General features: G+C 37.4%; 1 protein-coding gene across 1 annotated transcript in view; it reads left to right on the top strand.

The window, feature by feature from the left end:
• Positions 1-18,438, top strand: part of LOC107592843 (leukocyte tyrosine kinase receptor-like) — an 87,712-nt gene that overhangs the window by 39,288 nt on the left and 29,986 nt on the right. The window contains exons 7-9 of the mRNA XM_016282410.1: positions 10,027-10,146; positions 16,938-17,103; positions 18,196-18,343. Of these exons, the coding sequence (XP_016137896.1) occupies positions 10,027-10,146; positions 16,938-17,103; positions 18,196-18,343 (434 nt within the window). The remainder of the gene's footprint in view (positions 1-10,026; positions 10,147-16,937; positions 17,104-18,195; positions 18,344-18,438) is intronic.

The raw sequence follows: 18,438 nt of genomic DNA on the forward strand, positions 1-18,438 counted from the left end.
GTGAAAATATTACCTATAAAGCCACAGAAGAACTGTTGTGCGTCTCCTAACAAAACACAAAAGGTGTTTGACTTGAAGCAGCACTGCACAGACTGTTCTGTGTGTGACATCAAAGTACAGCGAGAGTGATTAGACAGCATTTTTTTAAATGTTTGTTTTGATGTCAAATAAGTCTTGCTGTTTTGCTTTTTTGTTAAAGCAGTGTTGCTGTTGTAAAGTTATACATTTACAGTTGTGTTGCTGGGTTTTAAAGCAGGTTAGATTTTTTTATTTTCTTCCTTATCAGCAATTTCACTGTTCACTGTTCAAATGTGGATGAATGGCTATACATAGATGTGTCCAGAGCTGTGTGAGATCACTACCATCCTGCTTTTGTGGGGGTGGGTAGGGGTGTTAAAAAAAAAAAAGTAAATTAAAAATGTTGTTTTGTTTAGTTTTTCCCCCATAGGTTTTTAACATTCTAAAAGCTCTTTATTCCAAAAATACTGCAAGCTAGTCAGTGTGTTCAGTAGGTGTAATGTATTGTAAGTTGCTTCAAAGGCATTGTCAAAAGGAAAATTTACTTTTGGTACTCAAGTACTTTTAAAAGCAAGTACTTCTGTATTTTTACTTAAGTAAAAATCTGTCTTTACAACTTTTACTTGTAATGGAGTAATATTTAACCAGCAGTATCTGTAATTTCACTTAAATAATGGAGTTGTATACTTTGACTTTGAGTCAACCATGCCCTCCTAAAACGGCCATTCTAACACGCCCCCACATATCTACGTCACGATGTGGGAAGATTTGCATAACAATGTTCACGCAAAGAAAGGCATAACTTTTATTCTCGCTGCAGTATTGTTGTTGCCGCTGCCGCCACGTTTCGTGAAGGCGCTGTGTGTTTCGTTGTGAAAGCGAAACTACTTTGTTTGGCCTTCCAAAAGAGGACGATATCCGCTTCGTCATACAAGCAATACACAAAATAATGTTCTTTTTAGCAACATCATATGACCCCTTTAACATCATGTGTTTATTTTTTGCCTTTCATCTTATGAAATAGTGGAGGAGACTTAATTTTAAACATATGGCTCCAGTTACGAATGTGGCGGCTGGGAATGGCATATGTGCTGAAGTTTTGTTTGGACTTCATGTAAATACATTTGTATGAAAATAAATTGGATTTGGTGAATTGTGAAAATGAATCAGATTGCAATGTTTAAGGTTTGTATATACACGACTTTCCAAATGTTTCAAACAAATCACTCTCTGCTGAGGCTGGAATCAACTCTTCAAACAACGACTCTGACACATTCCATGAAATGCCAGGTCAGCGATGACACAAGAATGACAAGACCTTTAAGTCAGTGCTAAGAGGACATTGACAAGAAAAGCATCCTCTTGAATTCCACATTTTTATTTTGCACGAAATTGTGAGCCGTCTGAGGGGGCTCTTTAGAGGGATTTGAAGGAGATCAGCGCAGGATATTGCACAGCTGGGAAAAAAACAGGAATGGGAAGGAATAATTAATGCAAACCTCTAGGATTAAACAGGATAAGATCATTTATTTGTGAGCCTTATGGCATCTAGCTTTTTTTCTCTGAATGAACCAATGCGCTTGCTTCAGCGTTTGGCAGATCGAATCAACTTGGCACTGACTCCATCATACATTTGCCCTTCTAGACCCTGGCAACAGTGCGAGGAAAAAGTGGTTTACTTCCCAGAAGGAGTGTATAGGGCTTTACAGTTGTTTGCTGTGCTGTTTAAAACACATTAATGCATAATCCCAGTTTGTTTCAGCTTTCAATAATGCATCCTTGCATTAAAGACAACTAATACACAGCAAAGCAGACAGCTTAACCTGAACATACATAAATAATGTGTGCAGGGAATATTCTCTCTTGATGGCTGGCACTTTGATCCTCACAGTGTGATGATTTTAAAGCATCATTAGACATGATGAGATATATATCTTTATAAGATCCGAGCGCTTCACAAAGCGTCCTAATCTCTCTCCATTGGCATGAGAGAGAGTGCCACTGATGTTGAATGGCTCACTTGCTCCATGAAATATTTGCCCAGCAATTTATATCTGACTCCATTTTCTGCCACACATCGATTCAACGCGCCAGCACTGCGGCTGCCATTTATCCCATCCCCTCTGCCATTTCCCTTTCCAATGACACTTCGGAATGTGTAAAGTGATACATTATGCCCTCATTCCCTGCCTAAATGAAATATTATAGTTATATATCATCACACTAGGGTTTGCGGTCTAAGCATCCAGCATTGTTTCCAAGGCTGAGCATTGTGTATCGTTGACATGACTGATTTGTTTAAAATGTAATTGTTCAAAATTTGGTACAAGCTACATAATATGGGGACAAGGCCCTTAGGATAGAAAAACCACACAAGATCAGTTGTTTCTTCTAGACAGCAATGAGATAGAATGGATGAATCTAGAGTTCTCTCCAGAGAGAAAAAAAATGCTGTAGTTATCTATCTATCTATCTATCTATCTATCTATGGCACTAGATAGTAATAACATCAGATTGAATCATTTAAATAATACCTTTAGCAGCTTTAGCAGCAACACATGACTAAAATTACAATAAAAATAAACTGAAACTAGAAAAACAAACAAAATAGAAATAAAAGTTACTAAACTACTACTAGTGGTACTGCAATGAAATATCTAAAACATCATGCTAATTCATTAAAATTCAGTAACTGTGCTCAACATGTTTGAATGCTGAAAGTAAAATCTAGAGGACAGTGGTCTTGAAGCCTGGAGGACTGGGGCTGAAAAGCCCTGGTTTAGTGGTTAAAGCTCAGAGCTGGTAAACAGAAGGCTGCTTTTATCCCCACAAATCACAAGCTATGATATATCAACATTGTTTCATGGTGCAAGGCTCTTAACCACAGATGGCTCTAGTAGGACTACCCCTGTGATGAGGTTGTGGTAAGATTCTATAGTGAAAAATTGCATGAACATATTTTGCTGTGGGCGTGGCCTCTGTCATGTGGTGATAAATACATTGATCAATTCTATTGTTGTGTGTGTTTCATGTAAGGGCCACAACTTCATCTCACTGTTCTCCAATTGAAACAGATGGCATTGGATTCACTGTGTGGGTGTTTACCTCTATTTCCTGGCTTTGGCACAGCGGCATACTCTCTTATCCTGTATTTATTAGTTTCCTCTTCGGAACAGGGAGTCATATCCATAAGAAAATTTGCATTGCCTACCCAGAGCGGCAGCCTGTGATGGAACAGTAAAATAAAAAAAGCTGTCAGGAAAGTCATACTAGGATTTTTAGGATGTTATGCCCAGACACTGTCATTCTACGGCACTACCTGTGGTGCCCAAAACCTCGTAAAATCACCCAGTGCTGCTTTTATGACAATGCCAGCTGCTCAGCGATGGTTTGGTGTTTCCCTAACGAGTGACATTGAATGCCTTGCTTTCTCAGCAGCATAAGTGGAACTCTCCAATGTATCTCACAGGGATTATGTGGGCCAGACATGCCATTTGGATGGAGATATTGGAATACTGAATTGTAGACAAAGGGAGATAAATAATGTCCAAAGTTAAGTTCAGGCAGCATCTAGATTTTGTCCCAATCTTAAACATTCGCTTAACGATTTCATAAACCATGCAAAGCTCCAGGTTAACCTACTGTCTGTGAAGAGTCCAGGCTTAGACTTATCAGCCATTACTGCGGAAAAAGAAAGAAAGAAAGAAAGAAAGACTCAAGATAAAATTAGCTGGCAGCTAAAGTCAGACATTATGTTGTCCAGTGATAATTGCTCTGAATTGCAACCAAAAAAAAAAACATAGTTCAGGGAAAGGTGTCAATGTTTTTTTTGTTTGTTTGTTTCAGCAGCCCCAAAATATTTGCTACTGGCAATACATCCACAGCTGTGAACATGTAAGACATAGTGCTGCCTCACAGCTAGCATACATAAAATGGCCCGTAGCAGATCTGTACGAGTGGAGCTGGGGAAGTGGAGGGTTTCTGCAAGTCTTGCTTACAGCGAACAAAGAACCAAACAACTTGAATGTTAGACAGCAAACTCATTGGCATTAAACATTCGCTTAACGATTTCATAAACCATGCAAAGCTCCAGGTTAACCTACTGTCTGTGAAGAGTCCAGGCTTAGACTTATCAGCCATTACTGCGGAAAAAGAAAGAAAGAAAGAAAGAAAGAAAGAAAGACTCAAGATAAAATTAGCTGGCAGCTAAAGTCAGACATTATGTTGTCCAGTGATAATTGCTCTGAATTGCAACCAAAAAAAAAACATAGTTCAGGGAAAGGTGTCAATGTTTTTTTTGTTTGTTTGTTTCAGCAGCCCCAAAATATTTGCTACTGGCAATACATCCACAGCTGTGAACATGTAAGACATAGTGCTGCCTCACAGCTAGCATACATAAAATGGCCCGTAGCAGATCTGTACCCTTGGACCTGGGGAAGTGGAGGGTTTCTGCAAGTCTTGCTTACAGCGAACAAAGAACCAAACAACTTGAATGTTAGACAGCAAACTCATTGGCTATAGACGCAACAGAGACCAATCAGCATCTGCTGTGAACTGATGATGTAACAGCTAGCAGATTTCATTAAGGACCGTCAGCTTGCACCATCAAGAGATTCATGACTTAACTAGATGCATAACTTATAACTGCTTTGATTTGGTAGAGTGAACATGAAAGAAACTGACTTCATACATTAATATTTACAGATGACGCTTTGTTGTTTGATATTTTGTCATATGATGCAATGAAATCCATATATTTTTTAAGTGTGGCTTAAGTTTTCAAGCTTAAAGATATGTAGGTGCAATTTCTATTATAGACTACTACTATTGCCTACTATTGTGTCAAGAGAATTTTACAAGTTTGCACATGTTTGATTTATCGTTCTCCCTGCAGCTCTCCAATAAGCACTGCTATCTAGACTACAAAGCACGCATATAAAAGTCCTCATATGACATCCCCCTTAAGAGAAACTGACAGTGGGCAGGAAACCACTCTGACTTCCAGCTTTATCTGAATTCATTCAGACCTTCAGGGTATATGTGAGATTAGAATACTAACACAAAACGGAGCTGTGCCCTAGCACAGCCTTAACATATTGAGCCTTGGTTCTGATGTGAGGAACACAAGTTTGAGCAGTATTTAAAAAGGGCATAACGTTGTGTGCTTCGTCAAACTATGTGAGTAAAACAGAGACAGCAGCACAGCATGCAGACATTTTTAGACAATTTCGGAAATATTTGGTATATGTTTCAGGCAAGTACAGAAATGAAATAAAGTGACTTAAAATGATCAGATCAGAACATTTTTTTTTCTTTTTTCATTGTAAGATCTTGAGGTCATTCTGGGCTTTAGGATTTGGATTATCGTCGACCTACCATGCGAGTATCACAACTGGCCAGTTGGATATGGAGACATATTGAAGTATTTGAAGAGTGATGACTAAGCTGTTTTCTGATTGTCCTGGCAGATTAAAAAAAAACTGCTGAGTGACAGTTCTCCCTGGAGCAACATTCTTCCATAGTTCAAGAAATCTTGTCTTTGACCACCAGCCAAAGTTGTCTACTGCAGTGTGTGCTTCTGCAGTCAAACCATTGATAACTTGTCATCCATAGTGAAATTAAAAATACATGAATAGTCAGAGCCATGGCCTAGTGGTTACATCACAATGCTATAGGTAATGCATTATAAGTAGCGTATTGTGTCATTTTGGAAGTAAAATGTAGAATGACACTTTTTAAATTTGCATTTACATGCTTCAGTTGAAATCAGATAAGAAGCGTGCATTATTCTATTTATCTCATTTATGCATTACCAAATCCAATTGAAAAACCTTGCCCTTCCCTAAGACAGGCACATTGCATATGACACTGTGGCTAGACTGCAAATGAGCAGTGCAAAACAGAATGATGTTATGATCAAAAAAATCAATGAACTGCACTGCAAGTGGTTTAGTTTCTATATAGGATGACTGCCTGCTAAGTATAGCACTGCCATCTGGAAGAGTTTATTTCATAAAAAGTATTAATGTAACATGATGTAACTTCTAATCAGCCAATCACATGGCAGCAACTCTTTGCATTTAGGCATGTAGTCAAGTTCAAACCGAGCATCAAAATAGGGAAAAAAAAGTTGATTTAAGTGACTTTGAATGTGGCATGGGTGTTGGTGCCAGACGGGCTGGTCTGAGTATTTCAGAAACTGCTGATCTGCTGGGATTTTCATGTGCAACCATCTCTGGAGTTTACAGAGAATGGTACGAAAAAGAGCAAATATGCAGTGAGCGCCAGTTCTGTGGGCGAAAATGCTTTGTTGACTCCAGAGGTCAGAGGAGACTATAGCCAGGCTGGTTCGAGCTGATAGAAAGACATCAACTCAAATAACCACTTGTTACAATTGAGATCTGCAGAAGAGCAATTCTGAATGCACAACACGATGAAGCTTGAAACAGATTGGCTAGAGCAGCAGAACACTACACCAGATAGCATTCCTGTCAGCTAAGAGCAGGAAACTGAGGCTACATTTCACATGTGCTCACCAAAATTGGACAATAGAAGACAGGGAAAAGGTTGCCTGGTCTGATGAGTCTTGAATTCTGCTGCAACATTCAGATGGTAGGGTCAGAATTTGGCATAACATCAAAGTAGGGCTGCTCGATTATGGCAAAAATATTAATCACGATTATTTTGGTCAATATTGTAATCACAATTATTTAACAGGATTATTAGTGGGTAATATGCACAAAACTTTATATCAGTGATACAATTCAGTAATACAATAAAAAAAGCAAATGTCAAAAACAATAGAAAAAAACATACAAATACAACAATCAGTGCTGTACATTTTTTTATGCAAGTCTAAAGTATTTAGCTAACAGCATACTACAGAAATGTAATAATCAAATGTAAAATAAAACAGCATAGTCTTTACTGTAATAATTAAACTTGCTGTGTTTCTTATTAAAGTTACAAAAGTCCTTCAGTCAAGAGCAGTGAGTGATTTTCCCCTTGTCTTTTGTGGTCTGATACGGCAGAAGGAATATTACCCGCTGTCGCTTTAAGAGCTGTACGGATCCAATATACTGTTACACACGTATTTTCATTCTCAACTGTTTACATTCACTTAAGACATAACTGACGAGTGTTTACATGAATAATCACCAAGCCCTGCATTTTGACATATTTTTGCGTGTATTTGACCGTTTAGGCATGCAGTTTAAGCTAAAAGTTTACTTTACATGTCCGTGTTCTGCTCCGTGTTGGAGCGCATGCACAGATCAGTGCAAGTTCTCTTTTGCGCTTTTAGAAACACAAACAAATCTAATAAACATGAATAAATCAAGCACGTCCCATTTAGTTTTTTTAAAGATTTTATTGATTTGCACGTTGAGTTTGGGCATTTATGGAGGAGCCAAACTGCCCCGATGGAAAGGAGGAATGGGGCACAATAATCGTTTTATCTCGATTATCGCATTTTCATAATCGGAAGCCGAAATCGAAACTGTATGTCGATTAATTGCACAGCCCTAACATGAAAGCATAGATATATCTTGCCTTGTATCAGGCTTTCAGACTGATGGTGGTGTAATGGTGTGGGAAGTGTTTTTGTTTGTTTGTTTTTACACTTTGGGCCACTTGAGCATTGTTTAAATGCCACAGCCTACCTGAATATTATTGCTGACTATATCCATCCCTTTTTGACCACAGTGTACCCATCTAATAATGGCTACTTCCAGCAGGATAACAGACCATGTTACAAAGCTCAAATCTTCTCAAACTGGTTTCTTGAACATTATATTAAGTACACTACACTTAAATGGCCTCCGCAGTCACCAGAGCACAATCCAACAGAGCACCTTTGAAACATAGGCTCATTGGAAATACGTGCTTCTACCTACATTTCTACGAAACGTACCTATACATACAAATCACTGCAGTTTTGAAATGAACACTAGAGGCAGTAAAACTCCAACAACTTTTATTATTTTTCACACATAGTATGATTTTCAGGTCCACAGTTTCGATAAGTAAAGCACAATTTTCGCATAATTACTTGAGGAACATTATGTTATGAATTCAAAACTATTTTCTATTTTTACACGCTGCGAGATTTGAAAACTGATACTTTTGAGTCGTCACATATCCAGCTTCATATTCATGAGTTTTCTAACTCATATACGCGATATGGCGTTGCGCTTAAGTGATGAACAGCTCTGGTACGAACCCTGTGAAATTACGGTTCAAACAAAACAGCTCAAATCCGCATGAGGAAGTTAAAATAGCATGGCTGCAACAAAAAGTGCATTTTATATCACTTTTACATTTGTTAACACTACTGAGTAGGTTTAGGGTTGGGTTTGGTGTAGGGGATATTTCCAAAACGATAGAGCATTTTAGCGACACTCTTGCATATTTGAATTATGAACCACCACAATACGCAATGTAATTCAAACACAGCAATACGTGCCTACATCGACAAAACAAAAATGTGCCAGTGTTACATATTGAACCCACGTTTTAGCCCCACTGCACTGGACATTTTACTTTGAAACTGCCGTAAACATGCAGTAAGGTATGTAATAACAGTGTTGCGTAAATGTATTTAGAGGCACGTATTTTGAATGAGCCTGGGTTGCAACTTTTGGATGTGGAATGGTAGTATGGTAGAATTGGATGTGGATGTAATATTTTTAAAGCGATGATTAAGGGATGGAGATGAGAGGTAGCATTTTTCACAGAGTCCCAGTATTGTCTGAGCAGCTACGTTTGGGGGAATAGGATGATTTGTCTTCACAGGGAGTTGACAATTGGAACAATGCAGAAGCTCATGTGGCTTGTCAAAGTAATTAAGAAATATGAACTAAACTCTTGACTCTATTGGTGGTGGTTGTCTACTTGTGTGGAGTTGTGGTTGTCTGTGTTTTATGTCCAAGAATTACAAGTATAACATACTTCATAATTAAACTAAAACTGTATAGAAACTCTTTAAAGACAAATGCTTAAATATTTGTTTCTGTCAGATATTTTGTCCCACTGAGGTTTTGAAGAATTCTTTGAAAACCACCCTAACCCATGACAATAATGGAATTCTGCTTTTAAAACATGCATTTTTTTCAGGTTTTCTGACCTTGTGCCACCAATAAAATATCTTCCTTAGAAAAATGGCCAAAAACTGAAATTTGATTTGCCAATGTTATGCAGTCAACAAGAGCTATCCCATAGCTGTGCAATCAACATATCAGCAAATCAGAATCAAGAACTGGACAATGCAATTGGTGTACAATTATATAGATAATACATGTTTTATCCCAAGTGCTTACTATTCTGCATGCTTAAGCATCGAGAGGTCCATAAAATATTACCCCATGAAAATTGCGTGAGGGGAGGTGATGGAAATGTCAAATCCAGTCAAAGAGAGAAAGAAGCAGAAAATCCTCATGATATGGAAAGGCATCTGACTTAGATGTTACATGACCCCAGTAACAGCTTTTGCCAATGAAAGTAAAAATGACAAATGCCATAAATTCTTGATGTATTAGCAATTATAACTAAAGGTTATGTTTTATTTGTATATAAAATGATTGTCCATGTGTGATCTGCATTTTTAAGTAATGACTAAGTGACATGGAATTTTCCCTGTTGAGTAATGCATATCAAGATTTTGAGGTCAAGTGTTCACCCATTTAAGACTCCTACATCATCAGCAAACAACCTTATTAGCATATGATTAACATCTGAAAGATATGCAAACAGTTGAGCCATTTTTTTCAGTGTATGTCTCGTATATTAACACAATTCTCAAGACAAAGATGTGGATATCATTACCAGCTATAGAGAATGGGTATTGTTAATGAAATGGATTATCTAAAAGTATTTTTTATTGAGCCAAAATCCAGCTATTATCTATAGGCTTACAGAAACTGTGTTTTAACAATGCCTGCAACATTTTCTCTGACTGCAGGAGTATTGTTGGACCACACCAATTTATTATGTCTTTTCTCTCATCTTCAGCCAATGGAGAATTTCCTCCGGTGGCTCCCACAAGCCCCACACAAGTGCTGTTCACACCAAGCAATGAGAACATCAAGACCACGACAGCACTCGATGGAGAGCCTGGAGCGTCTACAGAATGTGAGTTTTAGCTACTTTCATGTGCTTGAGCTGTTTGTCTTTTTTGAGTTGTTTCTAACTTTTATCTGACTTGTTCTGACTGAAATTTGCCCCAATGTGATTACAAGTCTGACGTTTGGTGCAAACCACAGTTATTTGTGTTATTGTATTGAAACTGTAGAGTGCATGAGCACTGAAACAAACACAGTTTCAGTCATTGTTCAATGGTTTATTTTAAACTAGTCTCTTATGCCTACCCAACCCAGTAAGTCAAGAAGCATCTGTCTGATTGACATACAATGCATCAAATAAAGCAAAACAATTAAGGAATAAAAATAATGAAGTAGTCCATGTCTGTCACAACAGCATCTCAGAGAAATTGCGTTGTGGAGAAATGAACTGCATGCAAGAATAAAGTGTACACCAATTACATACTGCATGTTAATGTGATTTTTTTGTTGTTTGCGTAAATGCACTACAATAATTTTGCATTTAAATTGCATTCTCGAATTGATTAATTAGCAGAAGTTATTATTACTGCACCACCTGCATGCGATGTCATTAACGACAACCTATTGTTGTGTGGTTTAAACACCACCATGCTACTACGGTTTTGGGAAGAATCGTGACTTACTAGTTAATTTCTCTAATGATATAGCATACTGTGGTTAAGCAGCGAGTTACGTCCTTGTACTGGAAATGCACCCCAGTCTAATGTCATGTCTGTTATAATCTATCTATCTATCTATCTATCTATCTATCTATCTATCTATCTATCTATCTATCTATCTATCTATCTATCTATCTACCTATCTACCTATCTACCTACCTACCTACCTACCTACCTACCTATATATCTATCTACCTATCTATCTATCTATCTACCTATCTACCTACCTACCTACCTACCTACCTACCTATATATCTATCTACCTACCTACCTACCTACCTACCTACCTAACACTCCCAATTCCAACAGTGGTAGCACCATGATTTTTATAAAGACTCTGGAATCTTTGTTTTCCCAGCAAGTTATGAGTTATGCACTGCAGACATCAGAGGACCTAATTCAAAGTCCAGACCACGCAATTCCTTCTGAGCACACCGAAATTGTTGAAATGCTTGAGTACACAAAATATGTTGCACTTCTAATGTATATAGAAGATGAATGCTTATGAACAGAGGCTCAGATACTGTCTCTCTTCTTCTCTCTGTGTCATGGAAGCACACTGCAGAGAAAAGAAAGTATGCCATCTACTGGACTATTGCTGCACCATCTTCTACAATTCAAACACTGCCGAAAGACCGGTTATAGCATCTAAGGGTGCTTTCACTTTACAGCTTTTGGTGCACATCTGGGTCAGGATGACATTAGAGTTTGTGTGATTTGGTTGGTGGAAATGTGGCTTTCAAAACTTGGGTGCAAATCAATGAAACATATTAAGTCTGCTTGAAATCGCCTCTGGAACACAAGTCATGTCATAATCTGTACTAAATTGTGGAAGTGAAGTGCTATTAATGACAAAGAATTTGCATATTTGCACAGTCCTGATCATATGTATTATAGAATAATGAATTTCTCATAGCTGCTCATCTCAAATTGCTTTACAGCAAACAGCTCTCATTTTTCCAATCTCTTAAATGTGTTTGTGGCAGACAAATGCAGGTGCCATTCTGCAATCAAACCAACTGTGAAAACAGAGGCAATGTTTCACATTAATGCTTTCAAATGATCAGAATTGTTTATGAAGCCTGTATTGTAAAACATTGCTTCACATTAGTATGATTGTCTATTGAACATGCACAAATCAGCCGTCTAGCACATGACTTTTGAAAATGTCCTACCAAAAGCCATCAGCATTGGGAAGACTGATCTGCTTGCTTATAGCATATACAGGTGTCCCTCTTATGTTCATGCTCATTGGAGCATAGCCATTTATCAATATGGTGAGCTTGAGTGTTTGTGAAATGACTCCCACGCCATTTCAGCCTTAATAAATCTGAACGAGCAGCTGATCTGCTATTCATCAAGACTCATTAGCAAATCTCACTCACACAGGCCATTCTCTGGCGTAGTTCAGCTTGAATGGTCAAAAAAATACAATCCAACTCTTCTCTGCAGTGTCTGAAAAGGCAAAAGGAGGACGATTCAGTGCTTAATGTTTTATGAAATTGATTGTTTGACCTCATCCTACATAAATCTTTATTTATTTATTTATTTTGCACTTTGCGGAGTATATGAGTCATTACAACTTAGGATACATTTCATGCCCATTGATGATAATTCAATTTCTTTTCTACAATTTTGCATAGTTTTTTTTTTTTTTTAATGCTTGCAATTTGCTTGAAATTATTAATTGAAGTTTGCATCAGTATTGCTTTTTTTTAAGAGTGGTTCTCACATTAAAAATAATTAATAATGTAACATTCAACATTATCAATATTAAATGTATTTATAAAATGCTTAAATCTATTTCTGAATACTTCAGAAAATTAACGTTCATGACAAGTTGAGTTTTTGGTTGTTTCATTTAAGAAAACGTTTTATTTTTCATATGTTTGCAAAAGTTCTGTTAGTTAACCAGCAACCCCCTGAAATAAAAATCACAACACAATGCATCCAGCATCATATTATCATATTATACCATATCATGTTATTTGGAAGTTTGGATTCAGTACAATTTAGTTGTTAAGGAGTAAATAAATTTAAATGTATTACACATTTAAATAATAATATTTCATGCCATTGTTGTTTAAGAGCAGAAGAGACTGTTTTATTTTATAAATAGTATAATAATGTAATCTGTGAAGCGTTTGAGTCTCAGCTTCAGTTATGAGTTGGTGATAATACACACCATGCAACAGTTGAAAAGTATAAACAGATGGCACATTTGCAGTGCTGTTATGCTGTAGTAAATGGAGCAATGGAGAAAAAAATATCAGAGCAAAATGCATTCAAGTCAAGACAAGAACCTGTTAAAAAGGGGCATTGTTAGTTGTGTACAATTAGTACAGAACCAATGTGCAGTCATCCCTGTGTTTAAATTAGTGCATATTCATTCAGTTACATAGTGTTATGCAACATATAAATGTTTTTTTTTACACTAAGTTAATTTACACAAGTTAGAAATAATCAGTATAATTTACTGGATTCTGCATTACTGCATTACATTTATTCTATACACACCTCTTTTTTTCAGTTGGCTTTCCATCAAAAAGAAGCATATCATAATATATCTTGATCATACCACCTATGTCTAGTTTTAACCTATCATTTCTGAGCTGTTCAAAACCACAACTGCTCAAGACAGTTAATAATTAAACACAAACACTTTCTTCCAGACACACTCTAGTAAAGCTTTCTAAAGTTCTATTTTCGGCAGTTGTTTTCTTTAAACTCAAAGGGAAATCAAGCAGCACATCAGTCTTCCTTTGATTCAGTCATGTATAATTGATATAACTTTGAAAATGTTTTGATGCGTTTGATAAATTGTGCAACTATTGATATGTTCTGTCATGCCTCCGCTCACCCTCTTGCTATCTCTAATTTTACCTTCTCTTTTCTGTTCCTGGCCTCTCCCCATCCATCCTCCACTATCGATTTCTCCCTTTGCCACCATGGCATCTCATTTTGGCAAGCAAAGCCCAGTTGAATGGGGGAGTATGCCTTATGCTGACTCAAATCTTCAGCGCTGTGGAGAGAGGGAGCATGTTCTTCTGTCAGATCAGCTCCCTCGGCCTTTGTCTCCTTGATTACTTCCTCTGACTTGTGTCTGCGTGATTGCTTCTTCTGATGAGAAAAGAGAAACGGGCCGCTAACCTCATGATGCACTGAGCGCCGCTGCTCAGCTTCCGATGACTCAGCCATTTCCACCAATCAAACCTTCAAGAACTCTAATAAAAGGAAGCTGTATAAGACCATAATTGGTGATATTTGTCAGCCGCAAACCTCTCTTACAACTCAAACCTTCCTTTATCTTCAGATCTAATTACAGATCTCTGTAGGTTGCTGGCAAGGAAGTAAACTTTTATTCGGATGTTTTATTCGCAGACTTGACTAGAACAACATCACTGCATGAAAAGAGGTCTATTTTGCCATGGGATATTTTTACACCTATGGAGACTTTGTATTTCTCACCTTGATCTCACTCTGTTCTGATGATTAATTTCAAAACTGGATTGGTTGCCATTTGATTGGTTCCAGCACCCAATCTACCCTTGCGAAAGAGAAATGAAAAATAAGTTTATTGAATGTGCACTTCAAGTGTATACCTCAAATCTTAAAAGTATATATTTTTAAAAACTTAACTTGAAGATGATATGCATTAATATAATAAAATAAGCAATTTAAGCATACTTAAAGATAGTTTCATAACTTGTACACGCTTGAGTACCAAATGCACTTTGTAATAAAGTCAAATTAAAAGTTTTAAGTACATTTTAAATCTTTTTTTTTCATACACTTTGTTATAAGGTGTCCTTGTTACAGTGTAATGATACATTTAAATACTGAGTAATATTAATTAACTACATGTACTTACTATATGGTTAGGGTTTGGCTTGCATGTAATTATGCTTAATTTATTGTTATTAAAAGTAAGTACATGTAAGGTGTAACAAAGACACCTTTAAATACCGTATTACCAAGTACACTTATTTTGACATGTTGCCTAACATGTAAAGTACTTGTTTGTAATTGTGTTATTTGATATTACATTTAGTGCCAGATTTACTAACAGCTTGCACCAGCACAAACTCTCTCTTTTTTTGCATTTAAAAAAGCACTATCAGAATCTACCAAAGTGAGTGAGTGAGTGACGTGACATGTGGCCAAGTATGGTGACCCATACTCAGAATTAGTGCTCTGCATTTACCCATCCAAAGTGCACACACACAGCAGTGAACACACACAAACCGTGAACACACACCCGGAGCAGTGGGCAGCCATTTATGCTGCGGCACCCGGGGAGCAGTTGGGGGTACAATTCCTACAATTCCTGCCGGTACGAGACTTGAACCCACAACCTTTGGGTTATGAGTCCGACTCTCTAACCATTAGGCCACGACTTCCCCATTTCCCCAAAGACACATACTGTGAAAACTTTGCGATGAAAAAGTGTGGAGTTATTTTTTGGCTTATTGCACATGCATTTGTAGGTGTTTCCCTTTCAGACCTGAAATTTCAGAGAGGAGAGTATTAAAATGCATCATGCAATGTGATTTATGGGTATAACCTATTTTGCACCTGTGTTGTTAGTAGATCACCCGCACCTGATTAGCATCGTCTACAACCTTACGCTAATATGCACTGTTCCTAGTAAATTGCGTTGGTCATTATATAAATGAGCTGGCTGTGGCTGTGTTCTTTAATTTGCACATTGTCAGTAGATCAATAATAGAACTTTCCCCTCCCATCCAATTTTGTCTATGAAATGGGTTAACGTGTAACAAATTGTCAAAAAAAAAAAAAAACATCACATTCAGTTTGCACTTAACATTGATAGGGAAAAAAAATAAAATTTGGTCATGATTTACTCCCCCTAATGTCATTTCAAACCCATAAGATCTTGGAAACACTGTTTAATTAAACCTCAGAGGGTTCTGTAACTCTGAAAGTCCAGGTAACCCAAACTTAAATGATCCAAAAAGGTTAATAAGATGACATATTTGTTTTAATCTTAGCACTTTAATCCTTGTGAAGATATATGAAGAGATTTAATTTAGGGTTTTATTTACTTTTAAACAACAGTCAAAACACACATACACACTGCGAACACATACGTGTGTGCATGCATCACACGCTAAACCAAACCTCATTGATTTTCATGTAACACACAAGTGTGCTGAAGATTCTGTGTTTACCATGTGTGATTCGTTGTGCTTATATGTGAATAAAGGCCTATCAATTTAATATGTTCATCACATAAAGCAATTGTGTTTCTTCACAAGACTTGGATTAAATAATCGATTCATATGGATTAATTTTTCATCACTTTCAAAACATTTTTGATTTTTTTTTAAAGGTTTTGTTACCCAGACATCTATTTTTTATTATATTATTTTCTATAATAAGTACTCTTTTCAGAAGTATGCTAAAGTGTACTTCTTTTTCACTAGGGTACACAGCAAATGCCCACTGCACCTTAGGGCAAGTTATTTATTTTTCATTGGCTCAAGTTAAAAAATATAGATGTGAATCATTACCCTACATTTTTTTAATTGGATGAATGAAACGTGTTTTTCAGTGTGTTATAGGACACTACAAACAAAGATAATAAATAGCGCATGAAGATGACGTAGATAAGCCTCCAGTCTGTAGCTTCTGAGCAGATAAAGATGCCAGAAAAAAAATTAAATGTGGTGCAACATACCTGTAATACACTTTAACCTTTAGAATCCATTGGATGTGAGCCAAGTATATATCTTACCAGAAGTGAAGTGAACTCAATCAGAACCTCATTCTTCTCATGAATAAGTGCGTTTGACATTTAGCAATGAATGAACTCTTCATGTGGTGCTATTTTCAGGTCTGTGAAAGACATTCTACAGGTTTCCAGCTAAGAAGAGAAAAATCATAAATTGTCTGTGGCTTTTTGACAGCCCAGCCAGCCAAACACATCACATAGCATCTCTTTCCATTTTTGCCATCTAAAAGAGCAAAGACTTGTTTTGTCCAAGTTCTACACCAAGTTATAGTGTCTCTCTCTCTCTCTCTCTCTCTCTCTCTCTCTCTCTCTGAACAAGAAGAATTCTTATTTTACAAAGCTAATAATACATTCGCTGTATGTGTGGACATTTGTGTGTGTTTTCAGCTGTCAAGTGGATATTCCACACCTGCGGAGCAACAGGACAAGACGGTCCAACGCCGACTCAGTGCAGTAACTCATACCGCAACACCAATGTCAATGTCACTGTAGGCACTAAGGGACCATTCAAGGGCATCCAGATGTGGCGGGTCCCAGAGACAAGGAAATACAGGTACACACACACACACATAATGTCCTGACCACCACAACCCAAAATGCCATACTGTTCAGCCTCTAGGAATTTAGTAGTTACTTTTTCGACCATGAAATGGGAAAACATTCTTTTTCTGCACAATTGCTGCCTGTTATCGAGCCCGTCAGGTCATTCAGGTAATTGTTGTCCGTGGAGCAGGAGGAATGGGAAAACACATTTCATCAGCTGCATTGCTCAAGTAGCACCCAGACTGATAATGACATTCACTTAGCAAAGTCTGTAAAGAAAACATTTTTTTTTTCAGCTCTGTTTAAAGTGAGCCTACCTAGACGACATTTTAAGACATGCTCCTGATGCAAATGCTGTTTCAGAAGGTAATATTATGCTGTCTGCTAGAATATCTCATTTGACCAAATACTGCGACGGCATTGTAAGTAGCTTCTTTTGGAGAAAAAGAAAAATGAGTTCAGCTCAAACAATCCATCCAAGATGGCTGATGGAGTAGTGAGAAACAGTGGTTGTTTAGAATGACAGTCTAAATAGGAAAAATATTTTTAAAATGTACATTGAAATGGTGCAACTTATCTGTGTTTTTCCCCCTTAGTGCAAATTTTGTAAATTATAGTCATGTGTGACTTATTTTCTGGAAAGTATGGTAATTAAAATAGACTGTTTCACACAATATTAATGTGTTGTGTCATTTTAAAGTAAAAACAGTAACACGTCGTTTGCTTAGCAACATGCTAATGCTGGAACTGTGCTTGTGGAGATGTGTACTGTATGTAGACTTAGACTGTTCCATTAACTTATGTGGTTCCATTTCAGTTAGAATGCTGCTGTAGGCAGTAAACTGCAGGGCAGCTTGCTAGCTTTAGGAACAGAGCATTCATGCCATTCCTGGTTCAATGGTGGTGTAGTTACTAAAAGTCAGGGATTGTAATTAGAAGATTGTCGGTTTGATCCCCGTAAGAAGTGTGTGAAGAACCATTGCCATTGTGCCCTTGAGCAAAGCACTTAACCCCTGGTCACTCACGGAGATAAGTGCACTATAAGTCACTTTGGGAGAAAGCAGCAGCTAAATGACTGCTTACTTATCTGTATTGGGTTTAGGATCACGACGTATGGAGCAGCTGGTGGACGCAGTGTCCAGGCTGTCCACAAGTCACATGGGGTGTACATGACCGGAGACTTCCTGTTACAGAAGGATGAGCTGCTGTATATTCTAGTGGGACAGGAAGGAGAGGATGCTTGCCCAAATGTGAGTAATCCTTTCTACCAATATATCCCTGTGCTACTGTTTCAAAAAATTTAAAAAGGGTATGAGCATCTAGCAAAACATGAAAGAATTGCATA

The sequence above is a fragment of the Sinocyclocheilus grahami genome, unplaced genomic scaffold (assembly GCF_001515645.1).
Source record: "Sinocyclocheilus grahami isolate Dianchi unplaced genomic scaffold, SAMN03320097.WGS_v1.1 scaffold160.1, whole genome shotgun sequence".
Lineage (NCBI taxonomy): Eukaryota > Metazoa > Chordata > Actinopteri > Cypriniformes > Cyprinidae > Sinocyclocheilus > Sinocyclocheilus grahami.